At 44.7% G+C, this 19,675-nt stretch overlaps 1 protein-coding gene across 2 annotated transcripts in view; it reads left to right on the forward strand.

Annotated features, from left to right (window-relative positions):
- Lbh (LBH regulator of WNT signaling pathway) overlaps positions 1-16,662 on the forward strand; it is a 30,251-nt gene extending 13,589 nt beyond the window's left edge. For both annotated transcript variants that reach the window (XM_046441568.2, XM_046441566.2), the window contains exon 3: positions 14,046-16,662. In XM_046441568.2, the coding sequence (XP_046297524.1) occupies positions 14,046-14,237 (192 nt within the window). In that variant the 3' untranslated portion in view covers positions 14,238-16,662. The remainder of the gene's footprint in view (positions 1-14,045) is intronic.
- Positions 16,663-19,675: the final 3,013 nt, after the last annotated feature.

The raw sequence follows: 19,675 nt of genomic DNA on the forward strand, positions 1-19,675 counted from the left end.
GGAAGGTTCTGTGTCAGCAAATCATATCTTGTGCCAGCTGCCTCCCCTTGACTTGGCAATGGTTCCTTATTGCACAGATCCATCTTGAAAACAATTTGCCCCAAATTTCTCCAAATTGTTGTCAAGCCAGCCTGGGGAGTTGGGGAGCTCCCTTGGCCCTCTCCCCTTTGGGCTTAGTTGTCTTGCTCTGTGGGCAGCTCATCTTAGGTGAACTGGAGAACAGGCCCCCAAACATGTAGCTGAATCAGCATCGACTACTTGCTTCTTGAACAGAAAGTTTACTGGAGTCAATAGGAAGGACGGTTTTAGGTTTTAGATCTCTCACATAAAGCAGGGTAGATCCGAGCAAAGAAGGTGTCACATGTCTTTCCCGAGATAGTTGGTCTCTAGGCCTGCCTGACTTTCTCCTGGCTTGACTTGGGGTGGTTTCCAGACAGAATTGTAAATATACCTTGGAATCATCTTCTACTTTTACTTTGTAGAGCTTAAAGCAGTTGTCCAGCCCTTTGGACGGAACCCACTGCCTGCGGACACTCTACACCACACACATATACACACGTTTAAGAGCCATTTAACACACACAGTTGGAAGGCAGAATGTTAACACAGTAGTGGTTGTTAAAGATTAGAGTGTTGTAGTTATAGGAAATGTTTTCCTTCTCTTTCCCTCTTTGTTAGTAATTTCATATCATTCTGGATAAAGTGCATGTTGTATGATTTTTAGGCTTTTCAAATTTTTATACCCATTATAAAATTTTTATTTTCTTCATTCAACTTTTTGTTTTCCAGTTACCATGTGTAAATCACAGCTGTTAACACTTGAGCATCTTTTGCCTTCTTTTTCCAAGTACTTAGAATTCTATGTAGCAATAATTATATGTTGTTCTGTTCTGCAGTCTTAGCAGCATCTATCACCAGCGCCATGTCATTACAAGTTAACCTTAAAACTACTCCAGAGTTGAACTGGAGATATAGCTCAATGATGGAGCACTTTTCTTGTATGTGCGAGGCCCTGGATTCAGTCCCCAGCATTGCACAAACAAAACGAAACAAAAAACCCAAAGCTATCATTTTTAATATATGCATAAAGTTATAAGGTTGTTTCACTATTTTCCATTGTTGAAATTTTTAGGTCATATTATTTCCTTATAAATGATATGATAATTTACATATAATTCTATCAATCAACCTGTGCATAATTTATACTATTTCTTTAGAATAATCTGAGTCCAAAGGTAAAAATGTGAGTTTGTGAGTGTACATTATCATTAAAAGGTAATATTTAGCTGGGTATGGTGGCATATGTCTATAATCCTGATGACTCAGGAGGCTGAGGCAGAAGGATTGGAATTTCAAGGCCAGCCTCAGCAATTTAGCAAGACTCTATCTCAAAAAATAAAAAGGGCTGGGAATGTGGCTCAGCAGTAAAGTACCCCAGGTTCAATAATCCTTCGTACCAAAAAAAGAAAAATGACCCATATTCCTATCACTGAGACATTCTGGTATGTTTTCTTTCAACAGGTTTCTGTGTACTTATATTTAAAAAATAAAATTGAAATAATAGCGTGTGTGCTGTAGTGAATGCTTTTGTCATTTAACATATTGTGATTATGTTCTTGTCATTTGGTTTTCTTTGTAATATAGCATTTTGTTATGTACCATTTCTTACTGCTGAATATTTAGGTTGTGGCATATTTTGTTCTTACAAAGAACACTGCTCTGAACATCATTTTACATAAACCTCTGCACGGGTCTAATTAATTTCCTTGGAATAAATTCCTGGAAGTAGAATTCTTGATTTAAAGAAACTCAACATCATTTAGGCTTTTGATTTTATATTCCCTGAAAAACAGAAAATGTAAATAAAAGAGTTTATTATGCTTCCAGCATTGAAAGTTCTAGCAAACAGCATCACAGGGGTGTAACATCTATAGAGATGGAGTAATGGAGAAGCTTTGCAGGTAGAGTTAGAAAGGTGTTTGGGTATTTTAGCATGTTTAGAAGGTGTTATACATCTTTTCATGGTTAATTATTTCAAGCATGTAATAATTGATGATGTTTAAGCGCCATTTAAACAGCATTGCAAAATAGCTAGTGATGATATTCTTTTTTTTTTTTTTTAAGTATCAGGGATTGAACCCAGGGGTGCTTAACCACTGAGCCACATCCCCAGTCCTTTTTATATTTTTAAAATTTTGAGACAGGGTTTCACTTAAGTTGGTTAAGTCCTCACTAACTTGCTGAGACTGTCTTTGAACTCAAGATCCTCCTGCCTCAGCCTCCCAAGTTGCTGAGATTACAGGTGAGCACCATCACACCTGTCTGCTAATGATGATAGTCTTGACCCATGGTAGGTACGTTGATGCACTCTGGATTCCAAATGTGTATGGGTCTCTATTTTTCTTTGACATTGGAGTACCATGTAACGATGAAAAGACCAGAGAAATCACTTTGGCCTGAAGAACCCCGAAATTTGACCAGAGTCATACTTAGCCCATGCCGCTCTTGGCATCCCTGGGGCTCTATATCTGGTTCATGGAATGCTCATTGTTGAAAAATAGTGCTTCCCTGGAATTAAGGCTGGGTTGGACTCTTAGAAGTAGAATGAAACATAAAGGACATCTTGTACCCCATCCAAGGACCTTCTACCTGATAAGCCTGTGAAGCTGCAGGTGTTTGAAGCATGTGAACAGTCCCAGCCAGTGTTCCAGTAGGGTCCACATGTTCCTCGTGGTTTACAAAGTTAATTTAGATGTTACACAGACAACTTTTTTAAATGTTAGCACATTTTATGATAACCACTTATGATCTATAATATTAGTTTCCCATTTATGTAGTGAGAGAGTTTTATTTTTAAGCAAATATTTTTTTAAAAGAGAGAGAGAGAGAGAATTTTTTTTTTTTTAATATTTATTTTTTAGTTTTTGGCAGACACAACATCTTTGTCTGTATGTGGTGCTGAGGATCGAACCTGGGCCGCACGCATGCCAGGCGAGCGCGCTACCACTTGAGCCACATCCCCAGCCCAAGCAAATATTATTTAAATAAGTGAGTAAAAAAAAAACCTAACAGGCATGTGGATTGGATAGGGATGACCAAGGTGGTCCCTTGAGGCTGGCAATCCCAGGCATGAGCTTGTGTGTGAAATTCCTCAACACAGTTCTTTTAGGGGACATCACTGTTGTTATCATGAAGGAATTTGTTTTCTTCAAAAGTCCCCTTAGAAATATCCATAAAGACAGCTAATATTAAATTACAATTTCTGTCTTTCTTTGGTCATTTGCCCCCTCAGATGTGGCAGTAGAAGTACCAGGATCCTTCCTGGCTGTTTTCCTCGGCACTGTAGTATTGGAGATTTTCATGCCAAATTACTTCTTGATAATGTGTCTGTGTACTTCACATTTGAACAAAGTGTTAAAACAGGAAGGCAGCTGCCCCAGGGGTTCACAGACACTTTCCAGGGGACATGACAGCAGGAAGCATTTTCAGGAAATCCATGTCTACACCTTTAGCTTCCTCTGGTGGCTTTTCTCAAATTGCAGTTCCTGCAGACTGGCCTCACCAGGGTCCCTTTCCTACCCCTCTGTCCAGATTGTCCTTGCCGCCCACCCTCCTGAATTCTTTCAAGTTGCCTTCCCCAGGATGGAAACTTTAGGGACTTCAAACACATGGACCACTCAGAATGTACTGTCCAGGTAGCCCCATAAGTCCCACCCGTCCTTCACAGTAAGAAAGCAGTATAGTAAAAATTTACCTTTATGGCCAGACATGGTGGTACATGTCTGTAATCCCAGTGACTTGGGAAGCTGAGGCAGGAGGTTTGGAATTTCAAGGCTAGCCTTAGCAACTTGGCAAGACTTTGTCTCAAAATAAAAAAATAAAAAGGGTTGGGGAGGTAGCTCAGTGGTAAATCATTCCTGATTTCAATCCCCAGTACCAAAAAAAAAAAAAAAATTCTTGTATTTAGTAATTGTTTGTGATACATTCATCAATCAGTTAGATACTAATAGCTGCAATAAGCCAATCCAGATTTCTTTTAATCAACAAAAACTTAAGGTCACAGAACATTTTTTAATAATGTCCATTTAAATATATAAATTTACTTTTTTATTGCAAAGAAGTATGAAAAGCTAATGGCTAAACACTTGCAAACATAAAAATACATTAAGAAAAAGTTTTATGGAGAAGTGGGATGGAAATATTGATTCAAGCAGAGGAAGGAGTACTATGAAATATAGGAGCTTGGTCAGGGGTTTTCCATTGGGAGATGGCTGACATCAAACTGCTGTAGTTTTTATAACCCAGCAAGTACATTGGGAAAAAAAAAAAAAAAGAGTGGTATACGTGTTTTATTTTCAGGTACCATTATTTATATCAGGAGTTTTAGGACATGTGAAAGGAGATGCAGTATTCAAAAATTTTAGGGGGTATGCAAACAAAATGTTTGGATCCCTGGGTGTCGAGGTCCCCCTTGGAGTCAGGACTGCTGATTTTCAGAGCAGGAGGGCAGCCTGGAGACTGGACAGTAGTGTTGACATGAAACATCTTCTATGGTAGCATGACTTTGGGTCACCCGGGGGTTCTCTGGACACTGCCAGGGACTCAGAGCTCAGAATCCCTCAGCTCAGAGGGATTATGGACTAACAATCTGGGACTGGACTCTGATCTTGGCTTCTCTGCTGTCTGTGCCATCTCAGGCCACTTGCGTCACTTCTTTGGACCTTATTTTCCCTCTGATCTCGATTGTTTTTGTTAGAAGGTTGAATAATGAGGTGAAATCCTCCGTCCTGCTGCTGGAGGTTCACATGGGATTGATGTGCGCTCTCTCTTGTATCAGCTTTCAGATGCTTTGAGGGCATATTTGCTGTTCCCCTCAGGTCTTTTTCACCTTTAAGATACATGTTGTCTTTCCATGTCTTGGCATGCATGGTTGTCTCTGTATGTTGTTGATGTTGTTGTTTTTCCTCCAGGCCAACAGTTCTCAAATTTTTGGTCTTAGTCCCTTTTATACTCTTAAAAATTATTTATGATCTCCCAAGGAGCTTTTGTGTATGTGGAGTATGTCTGGATATTTACTGTTTTAGAAATCAAAACAGAATCTTTCATTTTTTATATATCAATTCACTCAGAATAACAATGAAACCATTATGTTAATATAAATAACAATTTTTCATTAAAATAACTATATTTTTCCAAAAAAGAAAAAGTTCAGTGAGAAGAGAGGCACTGTTTACATTTTTTTGAGAGTCTCTTTTGTGTTTGGTTTAATAGAAGTTGGCTAGATTCTCATGTGCACCCTCCATGAGTCAATCCATTGTAATAGATGTTGGTTGAAGTACATGAAAATCTGGACCATGCAGATCTGTAGTTAGAAAATGAAGAAATATCTTAACAATCTTTTAAAAAATTTTTAAATATTTTTCCAAAACTTAACAAGTGGTACTTTCTTACCCATTATGTGATAGCAGAAATCTTATCAGTGAGCTTTTTCTACTCTTACATTAAAATTCATTCCTCTGTCTGGCATTTGGAGTGATTTGTTTACCCATGCTTGGTTTTGTGGTGTATTGTATTCATCATTTGGAAAATATAGATTCACTGAGTTATGCAGATCTTCCAAATGTTGACGTTTCATTACACAGTAGCAAAATGTCAAATTTGTTAACATCTCTACCAATGTCATCAGAAAGCCTCAAGTGCTAGGAAGTTATCAAGCTCATGGGCACTGATACAAGTTTTCCGGAATTATAATTTTCACTTAAAGCTCTATTTTTATCATTGGTGACAAATACTAACAGTCATTTTCCTCAAAGTGACAGACTTATTTTGTTCATTTTTTTAAAAAAAATATATATCTATCCAGAGCTCAAAAAAATGAGATTTTTGAAAAGAAGATAGATAGCTGCTCTAAAATATATATATATATATATATATATATATATATATATGTGTGTGTGTGTGTGTGTGTGTGTGTGTGTGTGTGTGTGTGTATATATTATATACCTTCAGTACCCAAGTTGAAGTAACCATAGTTTGTTGGTTGGTCAGTGTGGCTAGTTCAGCTTGCAACTCAAACAGGCTTTCTCTGGAGATGACGTTGTATTTTGGTAAGCAGCAGAAGTACTTTTCATTTCATCCCTCCAAATATTAAAACAACATTTAATTTAGAGTCCGTATTAAATAAAAATTTGTTTTTTACTGCTTCACCAAAAACATTAAGGTTTTTGTTTTGTTTTGTTTCTGTGTTTTTGGTTGTTTGGCTTTTGTCTTAATTGTCAGAATGAGGTGAACAATACAATGACAACAAGTACAATTTGAAGCCACTGCATTAATCCTTGGGAAGGTGCCAGAGGTTTTAGTCCCTATTGCTTTTTAGACCATCAGGACAAGTGTCAACATGGTGAAAGAGGAATGGCTTCTTAGTATTATTCTGAAAATATTTTAATACCATGTGCATCCCTCCCTGAAAGGACCTTGGGAGATTTGAGCTTTGAGAACCACTTCTTTAGCCTACATAAAATCCATCTGATGAGAGCATAGTAGGACTCTTGGCTAAAGAGATGGGTGTCCCTCTAGGATGTGGCCCTGTTTGCTTCAGTTGTCAGCATCAGTGCTGTGTTGGGGTTAACTACCCGGGTGTCTTTGACAGGAACTATACCATCAGGCAGTTTTTGTTTGAGGGGGAGAAACATTATTTTAAACTGGACAAAAGATGGGTAATTAGCTGATGACCTCACTTTGGGGACAAGGTGAATTGGCCTGGCAGGGTGCTGCTGAAGTGACCGAAAGCTGAGCAAAGGCCATGGGACAGGGCTGCAAGGAAGTCCTCAGAGACTTGAGAAAGAGTCGTTTCTATTCTGGGGTGGGTTTGGAAGCCATGTAGGGGTGAGGAAGGGAACAGACGGGGATGAGAAGGCTGTGGGACCAGCTAAATATTCAAGTTTTTTTGTCCCCAAAACAAACAATAAGGGGCTGGTTGAAATGGCAGCTAGGTCAGTCCGAGCTTTCTAAAAGAGAGAGGAGGTGTGGCCATGGGACATTTGAGTGATACCAATGGAAGACAGAGAGAAGGATCCAGAAGACTGGGGATTCTGTTGTCAGAGGGGGGATGATGTGGTCAATAAGATACAAGCATTTGAAATCATCTGTGCCACAAGACTGCAGCCTTTCCTCACTACCCCAGAGAACTTGGAGAAAAATTTCTAACATTCTAAAAATTTCATCAGTTCCCTGGGCCCAGCATTATCAGTAGCAATTAGTGCTAATTAATTGGAATTTGGAACTCCCGGACTTGCAGGATGGGTGTGTATTTGAGAGATGTTTATGAAAGATGGTGTTTATCCCAAGGATTTCCTTTTCTTTTAAGTTTCAAGGCTAGAGGCTTAAGCATCTTTGATCCAAAGGAAGGAGATCCAGAGTTGCTCTAAAGCCCAAATCTCGGCCCAAGTGCCCTGTAGGATTAGAGACACCAGGATATGGCAGGATAGGGTGAGGTGGGTGTTCCATGGCTCCAGGCCAGAGAAGAGTGAAAACAAGATGAGAGTCTCAGAGATGGACAGTGAGCTGAGGGGCTCTGAGCAGAGCTAGAGATGGCCCGTCCCTCCCTGAACCCCTTCAGTTGCTCCTCTGCTCCTGAGCCACCATTATTTCTGTTCTTACCTGCCACATGCCACTTTTTCAGCAAGATGCCAAAAACATACTAACAACGTAATGCTAATAAGAGAATAGGAGGTGAGCATTTCAAAGACAGTACTTCTTGCCTTCACATATTATTAGGGGGCAAACTGCACGGTGGGTTATTCATTCGTCTTAGCTGCTACTCATTCATTCCACCTTTGGAAGAGCAGGAATTGGGAGAGATCTGCCCATTGTTACAAACCAGCCCCCACTAGGAAGGAATGAACACACAAAGCCAATCCATTGTCCAGGAAAAATAAGAAATCTGGGAATCTGGGGGTCAGGAGGGACCTGACTTACCCAGGTGCAGGTCCCTGGAGTGGGCTGAGGGAGGTCCGTAGCGGGAAGGCCTCTGGCTACCAACCAGCCGCTGAGCGGCCAGGGTCTGGAGAAGGCAATGGTTTCCATTCCAGCTGGCCCCATCCCTGCCCTGGGGAAACAGGGGCTCTGGGACAAAAGCAGTGAAGTCAGTCATTTCTCCAAAGAACCTGGCCTGGGCTATGTAAGTACAGGCCCAGAGTGCTGCTCATGTGCTCCTGTCCCAGGCTACAGCTGTCAGCTTTCCAGGCTCTCGCTCTAAAGGGTCCTTGGGGACCCCAGCTTTACGTAATAAGAACCAGCATTAGGAATTCAGAGTTTACAGAGCTTGTTCACACATACCTGTATTTGATTCTCTCCAAAGCCCTGTAAGATCAGAATTAGCATTAATTCCAATTTATAGAGGAAGCGAGGAGGGCAAGGGGCTGGCTCTCTACACCCAGCGCGGTATAACACCACAATACTGCTGTGGAAATGACTCCCTTGTTTCACTCAGGAGGCAACTGAGGCTCAGAGAAGTTACCATGACTCCACGAAGGTCACAGAGACATCAGACAGAGGGGCAAGGCAAATGCCTGATCTTCCAGACTCCTGCTCCACCTGTGGGAATGGTGATTTTTCCACAGCAGTTTTGGGGTTGAGTCTTTGTTCCTCTCTGCAACTAGAGAGGGTGGAGATTTACTGTGTGGTTTTTGTGCACAGTGCCTTGCGGAGCTGGCTTGGCTATTTGTCTCAGGCCCTCTACCCCCCACCCTCCACCCACCACCAACCCCCAGCACTTCTTTCCTCTGTTCGTCCCTGCAAAGAGGAGCAGGGTGCCCACATTGCCAAGGGCTCAGCTTGCAGAGCTGGTAATTAGCCCTTTGTGTCCAGTTAAGCACCTTTCATCTCCTGCACCTGCTGGTGTCTGCTTTCCCTATTAGCATCTCTCCTGTCTTTGCAGAGTCCTCCGCCCTCTTTGTGGCCAGCTCGGGTTGTTTGTCAAAGACGATGGCTGAGCGATGCACACACAGGGGAGGGCGGCTCTGACCCGTACCACTCACATTTTCCACACGAGATGCCAGACATCTCTCTCCTCTCCCCACGCCTGAGGCGGCCAGGTTTAGGTCACCTGGCTTAAAGGCAGACAGTTGATAGCTAGGTCTCCAAATTTGGGGCCTTTGGAGCCTGGGTATTGCCTTTCAGTTTCCCTCAGTGCATGAAATGGGAGCTGGCTCACCAGTGACTTCCATGCCCACGCAAAAAGCCTGCCGATGAATCCTTCATCTTCAGAAGGAGCTTGCCCCCGGCCCTGTAGTTCTCTGCTCCGGGGCCACCTGTCTTGGTCAGCTAACCAAACTTTCTCAGTCTTCTAGGACAGTGCTGCTTTCATAGTGCTCATGATCTGTCCAATGTGGTAGCCACTAGTCCCAGGTAGCGATTGAAATTTTTATTAAATGTGTGTTTATATTATATTTACCTAAATAATAGATAAATTTATATTCATGAGTTTTAACATTTTAGCTACATTTCAAGTGCGCTGTAGTCACAGTGACCCGTGGCTGTTGAATGGGACAGCATAGGGATGCTCTCGTTACTGAGAGCATCCGGTCATGGTGCAGCCCTCTATAGCCAGAAATGCTAGTATGATGGCATCCAAACTCTGTCTCAAAGGTGGTCTCTTCCTCCTAAATTGTCCCGAAGCTCCCTTCGGAATCTGTTTATGTCCTCAACATTCAGGACCTATTGGGATCGAAAGCCAGTTGGCAAAGGATGCTTCTGCAGTGGGGTCCCCTGTGAAATTCCCAGTCACCAGAGTTGAATGCCTATTTGTCCCACACATGGGGGACGCAGATATGCAGGACCTGGATGCTCTTGGTGTGTGTGGTTGATAAACTTTATTCTATTTGGAAAGGAGGGAACTTGGTCCCCATTAGTTAGATGTAAGCCACTGGCTGGGGAAATCTAATGCAATAGAGAGGGAAGCGCAGGCAGGAGGAGGAGGTATAGGGCTGGGAGAATCACAGCCGATGCTTCTAGACCTGCCCTGCCCAGGGATGAGGTGGGAAATGCCTCTTAGAGCCTCCCCATCTTTCCTTCTGACCCTTTTAGAGATGAGCCTTTGCTACAGAGGGAAGGAAGGATTTTTTTTTCATCCCAGAAAAAAAAAGGGGGGCTCTTGGAGCTAGGAGGTCTAACCAGAAGCCGTTTCTTTTTGGAACAGGGGCAGCTCTTCATTCCCTGCCAGTTCCTGCAGGCAGGCAGCATGCAGGGCTGGCCGGCTGCCTCGCCCTACCTGTCATGTGCTTGGCAAGTCCAACTCAGGAGTTCTTTTTTCCACTGCCTTCCCCACCCCATCAAATTGCAGTTGCAACCTCTCATTTTTCTGCTGCCTAGATGATTAAAAAGCATGACTTAGTGGAAAAATGTTGACCTCCTTGGGGTCAGCCTCTTAAGCAGCTGTCAGAGATAAGATTGTGCTGGAAAAAGACTCAGCAACCCTTTGCCCGGCTTTCTGTCTGTTTGCAAGGAAACCATAGCACTGTTTGGCTCTGAGTGCTTTCTGTTTATTTTTGGAGACAGCTACAACTTTGAGAGGCACAATTTGTTATAATCTGATAATAAAATAAAATCTGATGGATTAGAGTAATTATTACAGTGATTTAAAGTATATAATTAGCAAACTTTGTCTCCCCCCCCCCAATTTTTTTTAATGGCTGCTGCTTTGAGCAATGCAGGGAGCAAAGGTCTTTGGCAACGAAGCAGTATCAGAAGTTCAATGCTCAGACTTCCCCCAAGGACTTAAAAGACTTAATTGTGGAGCTCTTGGTATGAAAAGCATTGTTTGGAGTTATTTTAATTACTGTGTTAGTATTACTGCTTCTTGCTTGGAGATTGGACACTTACTGTAGTCCTGTTGGGACTGCTCCAAAGAAGGTATTACGATTTGAATATTGCTGATGTCTTCGAAGTATTTTATAGTCTCTATATGTGTCAAAAACTTGTACTCACTTAGTGAGACGAGAAGGTCACTTCACTTCTCAAAAGGAGAAACTGAGGTGAGGGGTTGAGAGGACTTGAAATGCAATGGATGTTAAGACATAGTGAGGATCTCGGTTCTGTGGCTTGACCCAGTGTTCTCAACTGAACACATCTTTGAAGTCCTATAGCCATTTGGGTCCCAGTACAGCCACCTTCTAGGGACTTGGCCTTGTGCAAGTCATATGCCCTCTATGTTCTTCAGTTTCCTCGTTTATAAAATAAAGATCGTAGCACTTCATAGAATTATTGTGAAGATGGAGATTCTGCTTAGCACAAATCTCATCCATCATCATCAATGTTATTTTAGTCTTCCTCCCCTTATTTTAGGTAAAAACCTATTCCTAGCTTGTAATGAAATCACATGCTTTCCACACTTCAAAGTCCTCTGGCTCCTGCTGGCCTGGCCCTGACTCTTGTCCTTTTGCTCTTCCTTGGCTTGGGTGATCATAATTAGAATCGAGTTTTCATGTCTCCCAGCCTTGTCACAGGAGGCCCGCCACAGAGGGTGGAGACAGGGCAAAGGGGCTGTGTAGGGCCAGGTAGCCATCTCCTCTTGATATCTCACAGCTCTGCCTTGGGTTCTAGGAGATGAGGACAAGTGTCCAGACTGAGAAGCTCATCTTTTGGGCCCTGCTGGCCAGACAGTCATCCTGGAGACCAGGCTGGGGCATCCAGAAGCTGACTGGGCAGTGGAGACCCAGAGCCCTGCTCACCTTTCCCAATCAGTTTCCTATCTGGGAAATGGGGTGTTGACCTAGTGGCAACTAGGTTCTGTGGTTCTGTTCATTTTCCAAAAGGCACAGGCACAGGAAACAAGCAGATCAAGTTTGGAATCCTGGCTCTGCCATGCAACCCTCAGAATCCCAGGGTCTTGCTACCCCAGGGGTGGCCATGAGTCCTCAGCAAGGTGATATCTGAAAGCACTTTGTGTGCCTTCCAGTCATTTGAGGTGCCCTGGCTCATGCCCAGAGCTCATGCTTGGAAGGTGCCTGTGTCCTCACCCCCAGGTGGGGCTCAACTCCCCAGGAGAAGGAACAAAGGGCCCAAATAGCCCACCTGATCCACTCCCTGCTCTGTACCTGCCTTCCTCTGTGCACAGTGCAGTCCAAGGGTAGAGCGTTAGGGTTGGCCAGGCAGAAGGAAAAGCCCAGAATGGGGGTCAGCTTCCCTGGGCCTCCTTTGACCCCCCAGGCCAGTCCCTCCTCTAGCTTGTTTTCTTTCTGGCTGCTATTACGATCCTTTTTAATGAGGCTTGTTAAGTCTTTAATGATGCCTGGCTGTGCAGCTGGCTTAAGTCTTAATCCCCAGGAATAGGCCTTTATTGGATAAATGGTTAATAATCACTGGTCTGCAGGGATTGGAGAGGCTTCTTGGGGCCTGTGACTCCCAGAAGCCCCACATGGCCTGTGACATGGACAGAGTGTGACTTGGCTGGGAAAGCACTGCTTGGAGTTGGGGTGCAGTAAGTCTGTATGTCCTTGGAGCAGCACAGGAGTTGCGAGGGGGCCTGAATATTTCCACCTCAGGCTGCCATGGGCCTGTCTCCATCCAGCAGGAGCGAGTAGCCTGCCAGAATCTGTTCAAATGTGTTCTCCACTCACTCCACTTGTTCTCTTACTATGAACAAGCTGTGTGACCTTGACCCCTCTGGGCCTGGGTTTCCTCAGCTATGAAATGGAGAGGTGAAAGGAGATGGCCTTGAAGGTGTGGAGTGTCTGAGATTTGGTGAGCCCCAGTTTCCCAGACCAGGACTCCTCTCTCCTGCTCTCAGGTGTGTCACCAAGAGCTGTGAATGGCAAGGGACCAGCAGCCCCGCAGATTAAGTACTTAAGCTGCTGGACAAAGAAATTGGGTCAGCTGTAGTCACAGGGCAGTGTGCGCATAGGGATCCAAAGAGCCAGACTGGCCCTTGATTTTATAGCGTGGCTCGGGGTTTCTGTAGTTCTGGGCAGGACACACAGTAGGTGTTAACAAATGCAGCCTTCCTGATGGGACTCTGGGATGAGAAGTGGACTCTCCCAGGTGTAGAGCTGGAAAGAAGCCAAGAGTTGTTCACAGGTGCAAAAGGCGGGGGCCTTGGATTTTGTTTCCAGCAGGCTTGTGACTGGGGGCCCTGCCTTCATCCGGATTTGGCTTTGACTTGATAGTAGCAATGGGGTCAGGACCCCTCTACTTGAGGGACAGGGCAGTACTGTGGCTTGGGTGTCAAGCATACCTGGTTTGAGTATCATTCATTTCCAGGCTGTATGGTCTCAGTCAACTTACTTGCCCAAGCCTGGGATTCTTTAAGATAGCATGGGTAACACCTGTTTTCAACTGTGTTGGTTTGAAATTATCGATATAAAGAACCTAGTAGTTTGTCTGCTTCTACTGGGTGCCTCTGACGATTCTGGCAGGAGCTTTATGTTTGGGTACTTGCATGCTTTGCTCTGCAGGTATAAAATACTTGCTACAAAGAAAGACTGTGGTGACATGATTTCTAATTCTTTTATCTGGAAATAAAGAATTCAGTTAGAGATTCAGCACTATCTCAGGCTGCCATGGGCCTGTCTCCATGCTTGCAGGAGTGAGCAGCCTGCCAGAATCTCTACTAATGTGTTCTCCCCCCTCCCCACTCCACTTGTTTTCTTACTATGAACAAGCTATGTGACCTTGAGTGAATCTCCTGACCCCTCTGGGCCTGGGTTTCCTCAGTTATGAAATGGAGAGGTGAGAGGAGATGGCCTTAAAGGTGCAGAGTGTCTGAGATTTGGTGAGCCCAGTTCCCCAGACCAGGACTCCTCTCTCCAGCTCTCTCCTACTGCCCCGCAAACTTTTAGCTTCAGGACTAAAACAAAGTCTGCCTGAGGGACAGTTTCCCTCAAAACGTATTCCCCTGGCTCCAGCCTTACCTCCCAGGGTCCCAGAGGCTTAGCAGGGTCACTGGCAGAGGGCCAGCACTCGGCTTGCCATGCGTGTGTGAAAGGAAGGAACTGAATTTCTCTTTTCAAATGTGTGTGTGACCAGGTGCCTGCTCTGCTTTTATTTCAGATTTTCCCCGACCCGTCAGACTTTGACCGCTGCTGCAAACTGAAGGACCGCCTGCCCTCCATAGTGGTGGAACCCACCGAGGGGGAGGTGGAGAGCGGGGAGCTCCGGTGGCCCCCCGAGGAGTTCTTGGTTCAGGAGGATGAGCCCGACGACAACTGTGAAGAGACAGCGAAAGAAAACAAGGAGCAGTAGGGTCCTAGTGGGTGCCCTGGGTCCTGCCAGCCAGCGTCTGTTCCTGAACTGTGTTTTTTCCCATCTGGATGGAAGAAGAGAGTGAGCCACAGTCGTTCTGAAAATGTCAAACGAGGCTTCCGTTTTGCACCTGCAAATCACCAAATTGGTTTTCTTTTCTTGTCTTTTTTTTTTTTTTTTTTTTTTATCCGCTGAGCAGTGGAGCCCTCTGACAAAAACTTGCAAGGCCTTCTGAGAAATGAAGCTGCAGAGAGCAGGGGGGCGGGGGTGTGGGGAAGGGGTGCTGCTTCTGAGATCAGTATCTGAACTCCAACAGCCAGAGGCAGTGGGGGTCCAGGAAGGTGAGGGGGATGGGCAAGCTGGCCAGGAACCTTGGGTGTAAGAAAGCCAACACCAGGAGAGAAAGATACGGGTTTTTAAGAAAGCATTGAGCAGAGATCTGCACCCAGGAAGTGCTTGGCGGATTTGCACTGGCTGCTGGGGCATCAGAAAAACCAAGTCTTCATCTCACTCTGCTCTGCTGTCTCACCCACTGCCAGCCTTCCCCTTTTGTTCAGGAGTGTTGGTCAGAGGAGAGGACAGGGAGAAAGAGAAAGGGGCTGCTTGCAGGGCCAGCTGGAGGGATGTGCAGGAAAGGAAACCTGTCCTTCCCTGGATTTGCCCCCAGCTGCAGCTTGCTCTCCGAGCCCAGGAGACTGGAGGTTTGTGAGAGGCAGTGCTTTTGAGCTTTACTCCCCAGAAGGACCCTTTTTGCCTGCTGGCACTTTGCAGAGTGGCAAGAGCACTTCCTGCCCTTGCTGGAGGCCCCAAGGCTGATGCCTGGGCAAGAAGGCCCCTCTTTCTACTGCCCCCTCCCAAGACTTGCTCTCAGAGTTCAATGGAGCCAGGGGGACAGAGGCAGCAGAGCAGGGGGGCTCCCAGCCTGGCCTTCCTTCTCCTCTACCACCCTCCCCAGCTGTGGATTGCAGCCTGCTCACTAGCAGCCACTCCTGTGTAGGTTCTTAGCCTGTTTCTCTTGTGGGAGGAGAAGGAGAGCGTGTTCTTGGTGGAGGGGGAGCTCTGTGCAGATCCCAGGGACTGACACAGCCTGGGATTACTACCCAGGGGTACCAAGGCTCCCGAGGAATAACAGTGGGATCCAGGCTGAGATCAGATCATGAGATCCTTGCTTCTCCCCATGTAGTTCCTGGAAGCAGGTGGGAGGAAGGTGTGGGGGTGGAGAACTCTGTGTCCCTGTGGAAGATGGCTTTTCATCCCTGTCCTCCTCCCACCTGTTTCCGGCAAGGGCAGCGGCTGCCTGAAGAAATCAGCCTCTGGACTTAGAGCTTCTTGTCATAGCTGAAAACCTTCTGCAGCAGCAGGTTGCAGGACAGACTCTCCCACATCTCTATATCCGAGCAGAACTGTGCAGCCAAGAGGTGGACCCAGAACCTTTCTTGGGTTGCGCTCGACCAACCAAGGCATCTACAATGTCCCCTCAGGTCTCTGGACAGTCCAGGTTGACCCCCGGTTTTGGACTTGTGTGTCTAGCTGTATTTAATACCTCAAGGGCAGTGTGGCTCTGAGGCACATTGGGGCAGGAGCATGGGGGCTGACCAGGCAGTCGGCAGGATTTGGTTCTGGGAAGCCCATGGTCCCCCCCCCCACCCCTTGCCCCCTCCCCCTTCCTTCTGTCGTCCGCCTGTGATACAAATACCGATGGCAATAACTTCTTCCAGCTCCTGGCAGAAGCGGGAGAGGCCTGCAGTCTGCGCTCTGAGGGGCTTCTCTCTCCTGTTGCCCCTGTCCTTCTGTTTTGGCTACAGAGACTTGTTCCCCTTTACCCTCGTCCCCTCGCAGTGTTCCTCATCTCTTGCCTCCCTTTGTGGATGAGGGCTTTGCCTTTTCAGTTCCTGTGTATCGGTGTCTCTCCCTCTCTCATCCACCACCCTGGATCCTCTGTCCCGGTCTTGCTGTGTGATGGGAACGTGCTTGTAAACTGCGTATCAAATCGACTTTGTGTATATGTATGTTTATGGGGGTGGTTTGTTCCTTTTGCTGGTCACTAGACCACTCTGTACGACCCTGCGTGGTCTGAGCAGGCCAGGGGCTGACACCTAAAGTCAGGCCTCTCAGCAGTTGAGCCTGCTGCGGGGGCCCAGCTGCTCATGGACAAGTGGCTGAGCTCCTGTCTGGCCTCCTTTTTATTTTTCTTTTCTTTTTTTCTTTCTTTTTTTTTTTTTTAGTAATTTGTGTGTATTTCTAACTGATCGTATTGAAAAAAAAAAACCCTAGTACTTCAGTAAAACGCCTGTTGTGAGATGAACCTCCTGTAACTTCTATCTGTTCTTTTTTGAGGCTCAGGGAGAAACTAGCATATTTTTTTTTTCCAAACTACTTTTTTGTCACTGTGACAGTTGTAAATAAAGTTTGAAAATGCTTTCCACTCTGGTCTGGTTCCCTTCTTTCTTCCTGCTGCGTCGGAATGGAGTCAGCTCAGGAGGAAGACGAGCGCGCACAGGAGGCCGGGGTGGGGAAGTCCCCAGTGCGGTGCCTCGTGTGTTTCACGTGAGCCCACCCAAGGCTTTTCATCCCTGGCTGAATGAAAGCAGCCTTTTTTTCTTCTGTATCACTGGTTCTCAATTCTGGATGCACATTAGAATCAGGGGAGTTTTAAAAACAAATGCTGAGGCTTTACAGCTGAGACTTGGGTTTCAATGGTCTGGGGTGGGGTCTAAGCATTACTACTTTCTAGAATCACCTGGAGAGGTTTTAGCCTGCAGCTATGGTTTGAACTACCCTTCCTAAGGAAGAGAAACCCCCAATGTATCATCCTAAGATTTGCTCACAAAGACAGGTGGAGTGGGGGCAGGTAGTTGTGCACAGATATAGATAAATGAAGGAGTCAAGCAGTCGTTCAAACCATTCATCAAAGGCCCATTGCCTTTCAAATGAGAGATAGGGGTGGGGGGAGCACAAGAGCTGGTCCTGGCTCTTGTGGCACTATTTGAGTGTAAAATCGAGTAATAAGCATGGTAAGTGGAAGGAAGGAAAAGGCCAGGTCAGGAAGGGCTTCAGGAGAATTGACGAGGAGTTGGCAAGGGGTGCAGGTAGTGAGTAGCAGCGAGGAGAGGGGTTTGGAGTGCATGGAGAGGATGCTTCTGGTGGGGAGAACAGCTTGGAGTCAACTTGACCTACATGGATGGGAAAGTCACAGGAAGCCTTCGACTGGGTGAGGAGTTTGGATTATATCTGAAGTGCAGGGCCCAGCATGATATGATTAGCACTTGACACAACCTGGTTCAATGGAGATGGGATGGGAGAGGACAAAATGAGGAGCCAAAGTCCAGGAAGGGGGCTTCGTGAAGGACAGAGTGAGAGAAGGTGGTACTGTAGAAGGAATTGTGGACATTTTTCTAACCCAACCTGGATATTTTTGCCTTCACTCATCTGGGCTCCTAATCATGGTGAGCATAGATAATCAAGTGATTTGTGTTGAGAGTGTCTCCTGATATTAGTAGAATAACAATCCATATTAACATTAGCCTTCATGAGGCCACTAGATCTATGGATCTGCTGCCCTGAGAATAACTTAGAGGATTTGTCCATCCTCATATTGGATTGTTCCTTTATTTCTCTCCAACAACTTAAGAATGGAGTTTATCAGTGTAGACTTCTTGAACACAGCCCCTCAGAAATCTGTCCTTATTTGTAGATAACATCATCTATGTTAAAATTCTATGAAACTACCAAAAAACAAACAAAAGTTATGAGAACTGATATGGGAGGGTAGCCTGGTCATAGGATGTGAGTTCAATACATAAAATTATATATCTATATGCCAGTAATGAACAATTTGAAATTTAAAATAGTGTTACATTAGCATCAAAAATAATAAACTACTTAGGGATAAATCTAATAAATGATATATAAAACCTGAGTAGGCCAGGGACTGACAGCTAAAGTCAGGTTAACAAAAACTCTAAAACACTGCTAAGAGAAATTAAAGAAGACATTCATAAAAGAGATATACCATGTTCACTGATGTTGTTGTGATCTCTAGACTCAACACAACAAAAAACTCAGCTGGATGTTTTGGTTGAAACGGACAATTTGATTCTGAAATTCATATGGAAATGCAAAAGATCTGGAATAGTCAAAACCACCTTAAAAGAGAAAAATGAAGTTGGAGGACTTGCGATTCATGATTTCAAAACTTATTAGTCAAAACAGTGTGCTATTGGCATCAAAACAGACAAATAAATCAATGAAACAGAGGCCAGAGATAAACCCACACATATGTGGTCAATTGGGTTTTTGTTTGTTTGTTGTAGTACTACAGATTGAGCCCAGGGACACACTACCACTGAGCTGCATCCCGAGCCATTTTACTTTTAATTTTGAGATGGGATCTCACTAAGTTGCCCAGGCTGGCCCCAAACTTGCCTTCCTGCCTCAGCCTCCTGAGATGCTAGGATTCCAGGTGTACACTACCACACTCTGCTCAATCTGTTCTTGACAATGGTGCCAAGGCAACTCCATGGAGAAACGATAATCTTTTCAACAAATGTTCTGGAAAAATTGGACATCCATAGGCAAAGAGGCCCTGGGGATGGAAACATGAGTCTCCATTTCAGTCTTCCACTCTCTCCATGTAACCTTTTAAAGAGAAGAACGATTCATTTGAGAAAAGTTCTTTCATCATTTTTATGTTTGGCCAATCTCTTCAGCACTGTCCCAGACTAAAGTGGTTTTAACTACTTATTTTAGACTTCTGACCTCTGGAACTATAAGATAATACATTTGTTTTATTATAATCCACAAATTTTGAGACAATGTGTTACAGCCACAATAGGAAACCAGCTCAACTGTGGTCATCGTAACTATGGTGATAAAAGTGCAGTAGACTTTTCCTGTATGGCTTCAGAGAGCAGTGTGGTGAAAAATGAAACAGGGCTGAGACCACTCTCCAGCAGTCAGAGTCCATGCCTTCTTAGGTTCAGGGAACTGCGGGTGTCAGCAGGCAGAGGCATCTGTCAGATGAATGGGCAACACTTCCCAAGACTGAATAACTTTGTGTTGTTGTCCTAATTAGCTATACCTGACAGTAGAATGCATTTTGCTACATCAAACATAAATGGAGTATAACTTCTCATTCTTCTGGTTGTACATGTAGAGTTAAACAGGTTGTGTAATCCTATACGCATACAGGGTAATAATATCCAATTCATTCTATTATCATTCCGACCCCTATATCCCCTCCCCTCCCTTCACTCACCTCTGTCTAGTCCAAAGTACTTCTATTCTCTCCACCTTATTGTGAATTAGAATATCAGAGAAAACATTTGGCCATTGGTTTTTGGGGATTGGCTTATTTCACTTAGCATAATATTCTCCAGTTCCATCAATTTACTGGCAAATGCCATAATTTCATTCTTCTTTAAGACTGAATAATATTT

Source organism: Marmota monax, unplaced genomic scaffold (genome assembly GCF_021218885.2).
Source record: "Marmota monax isolate L192 unplaced genomic scaffold, Marmota_monax_Labrador192_F-V1.1 WCK01_AAM20220418_F8-fsc00010, whole genome shotgun sequence".
NCBI classification, from domain to species: domain Eukaryota; kingdom Metazoa; phylum Chordata; class Mammalia; order Rodentia; family Sciuridae; genus Marmota; species Marmota monax.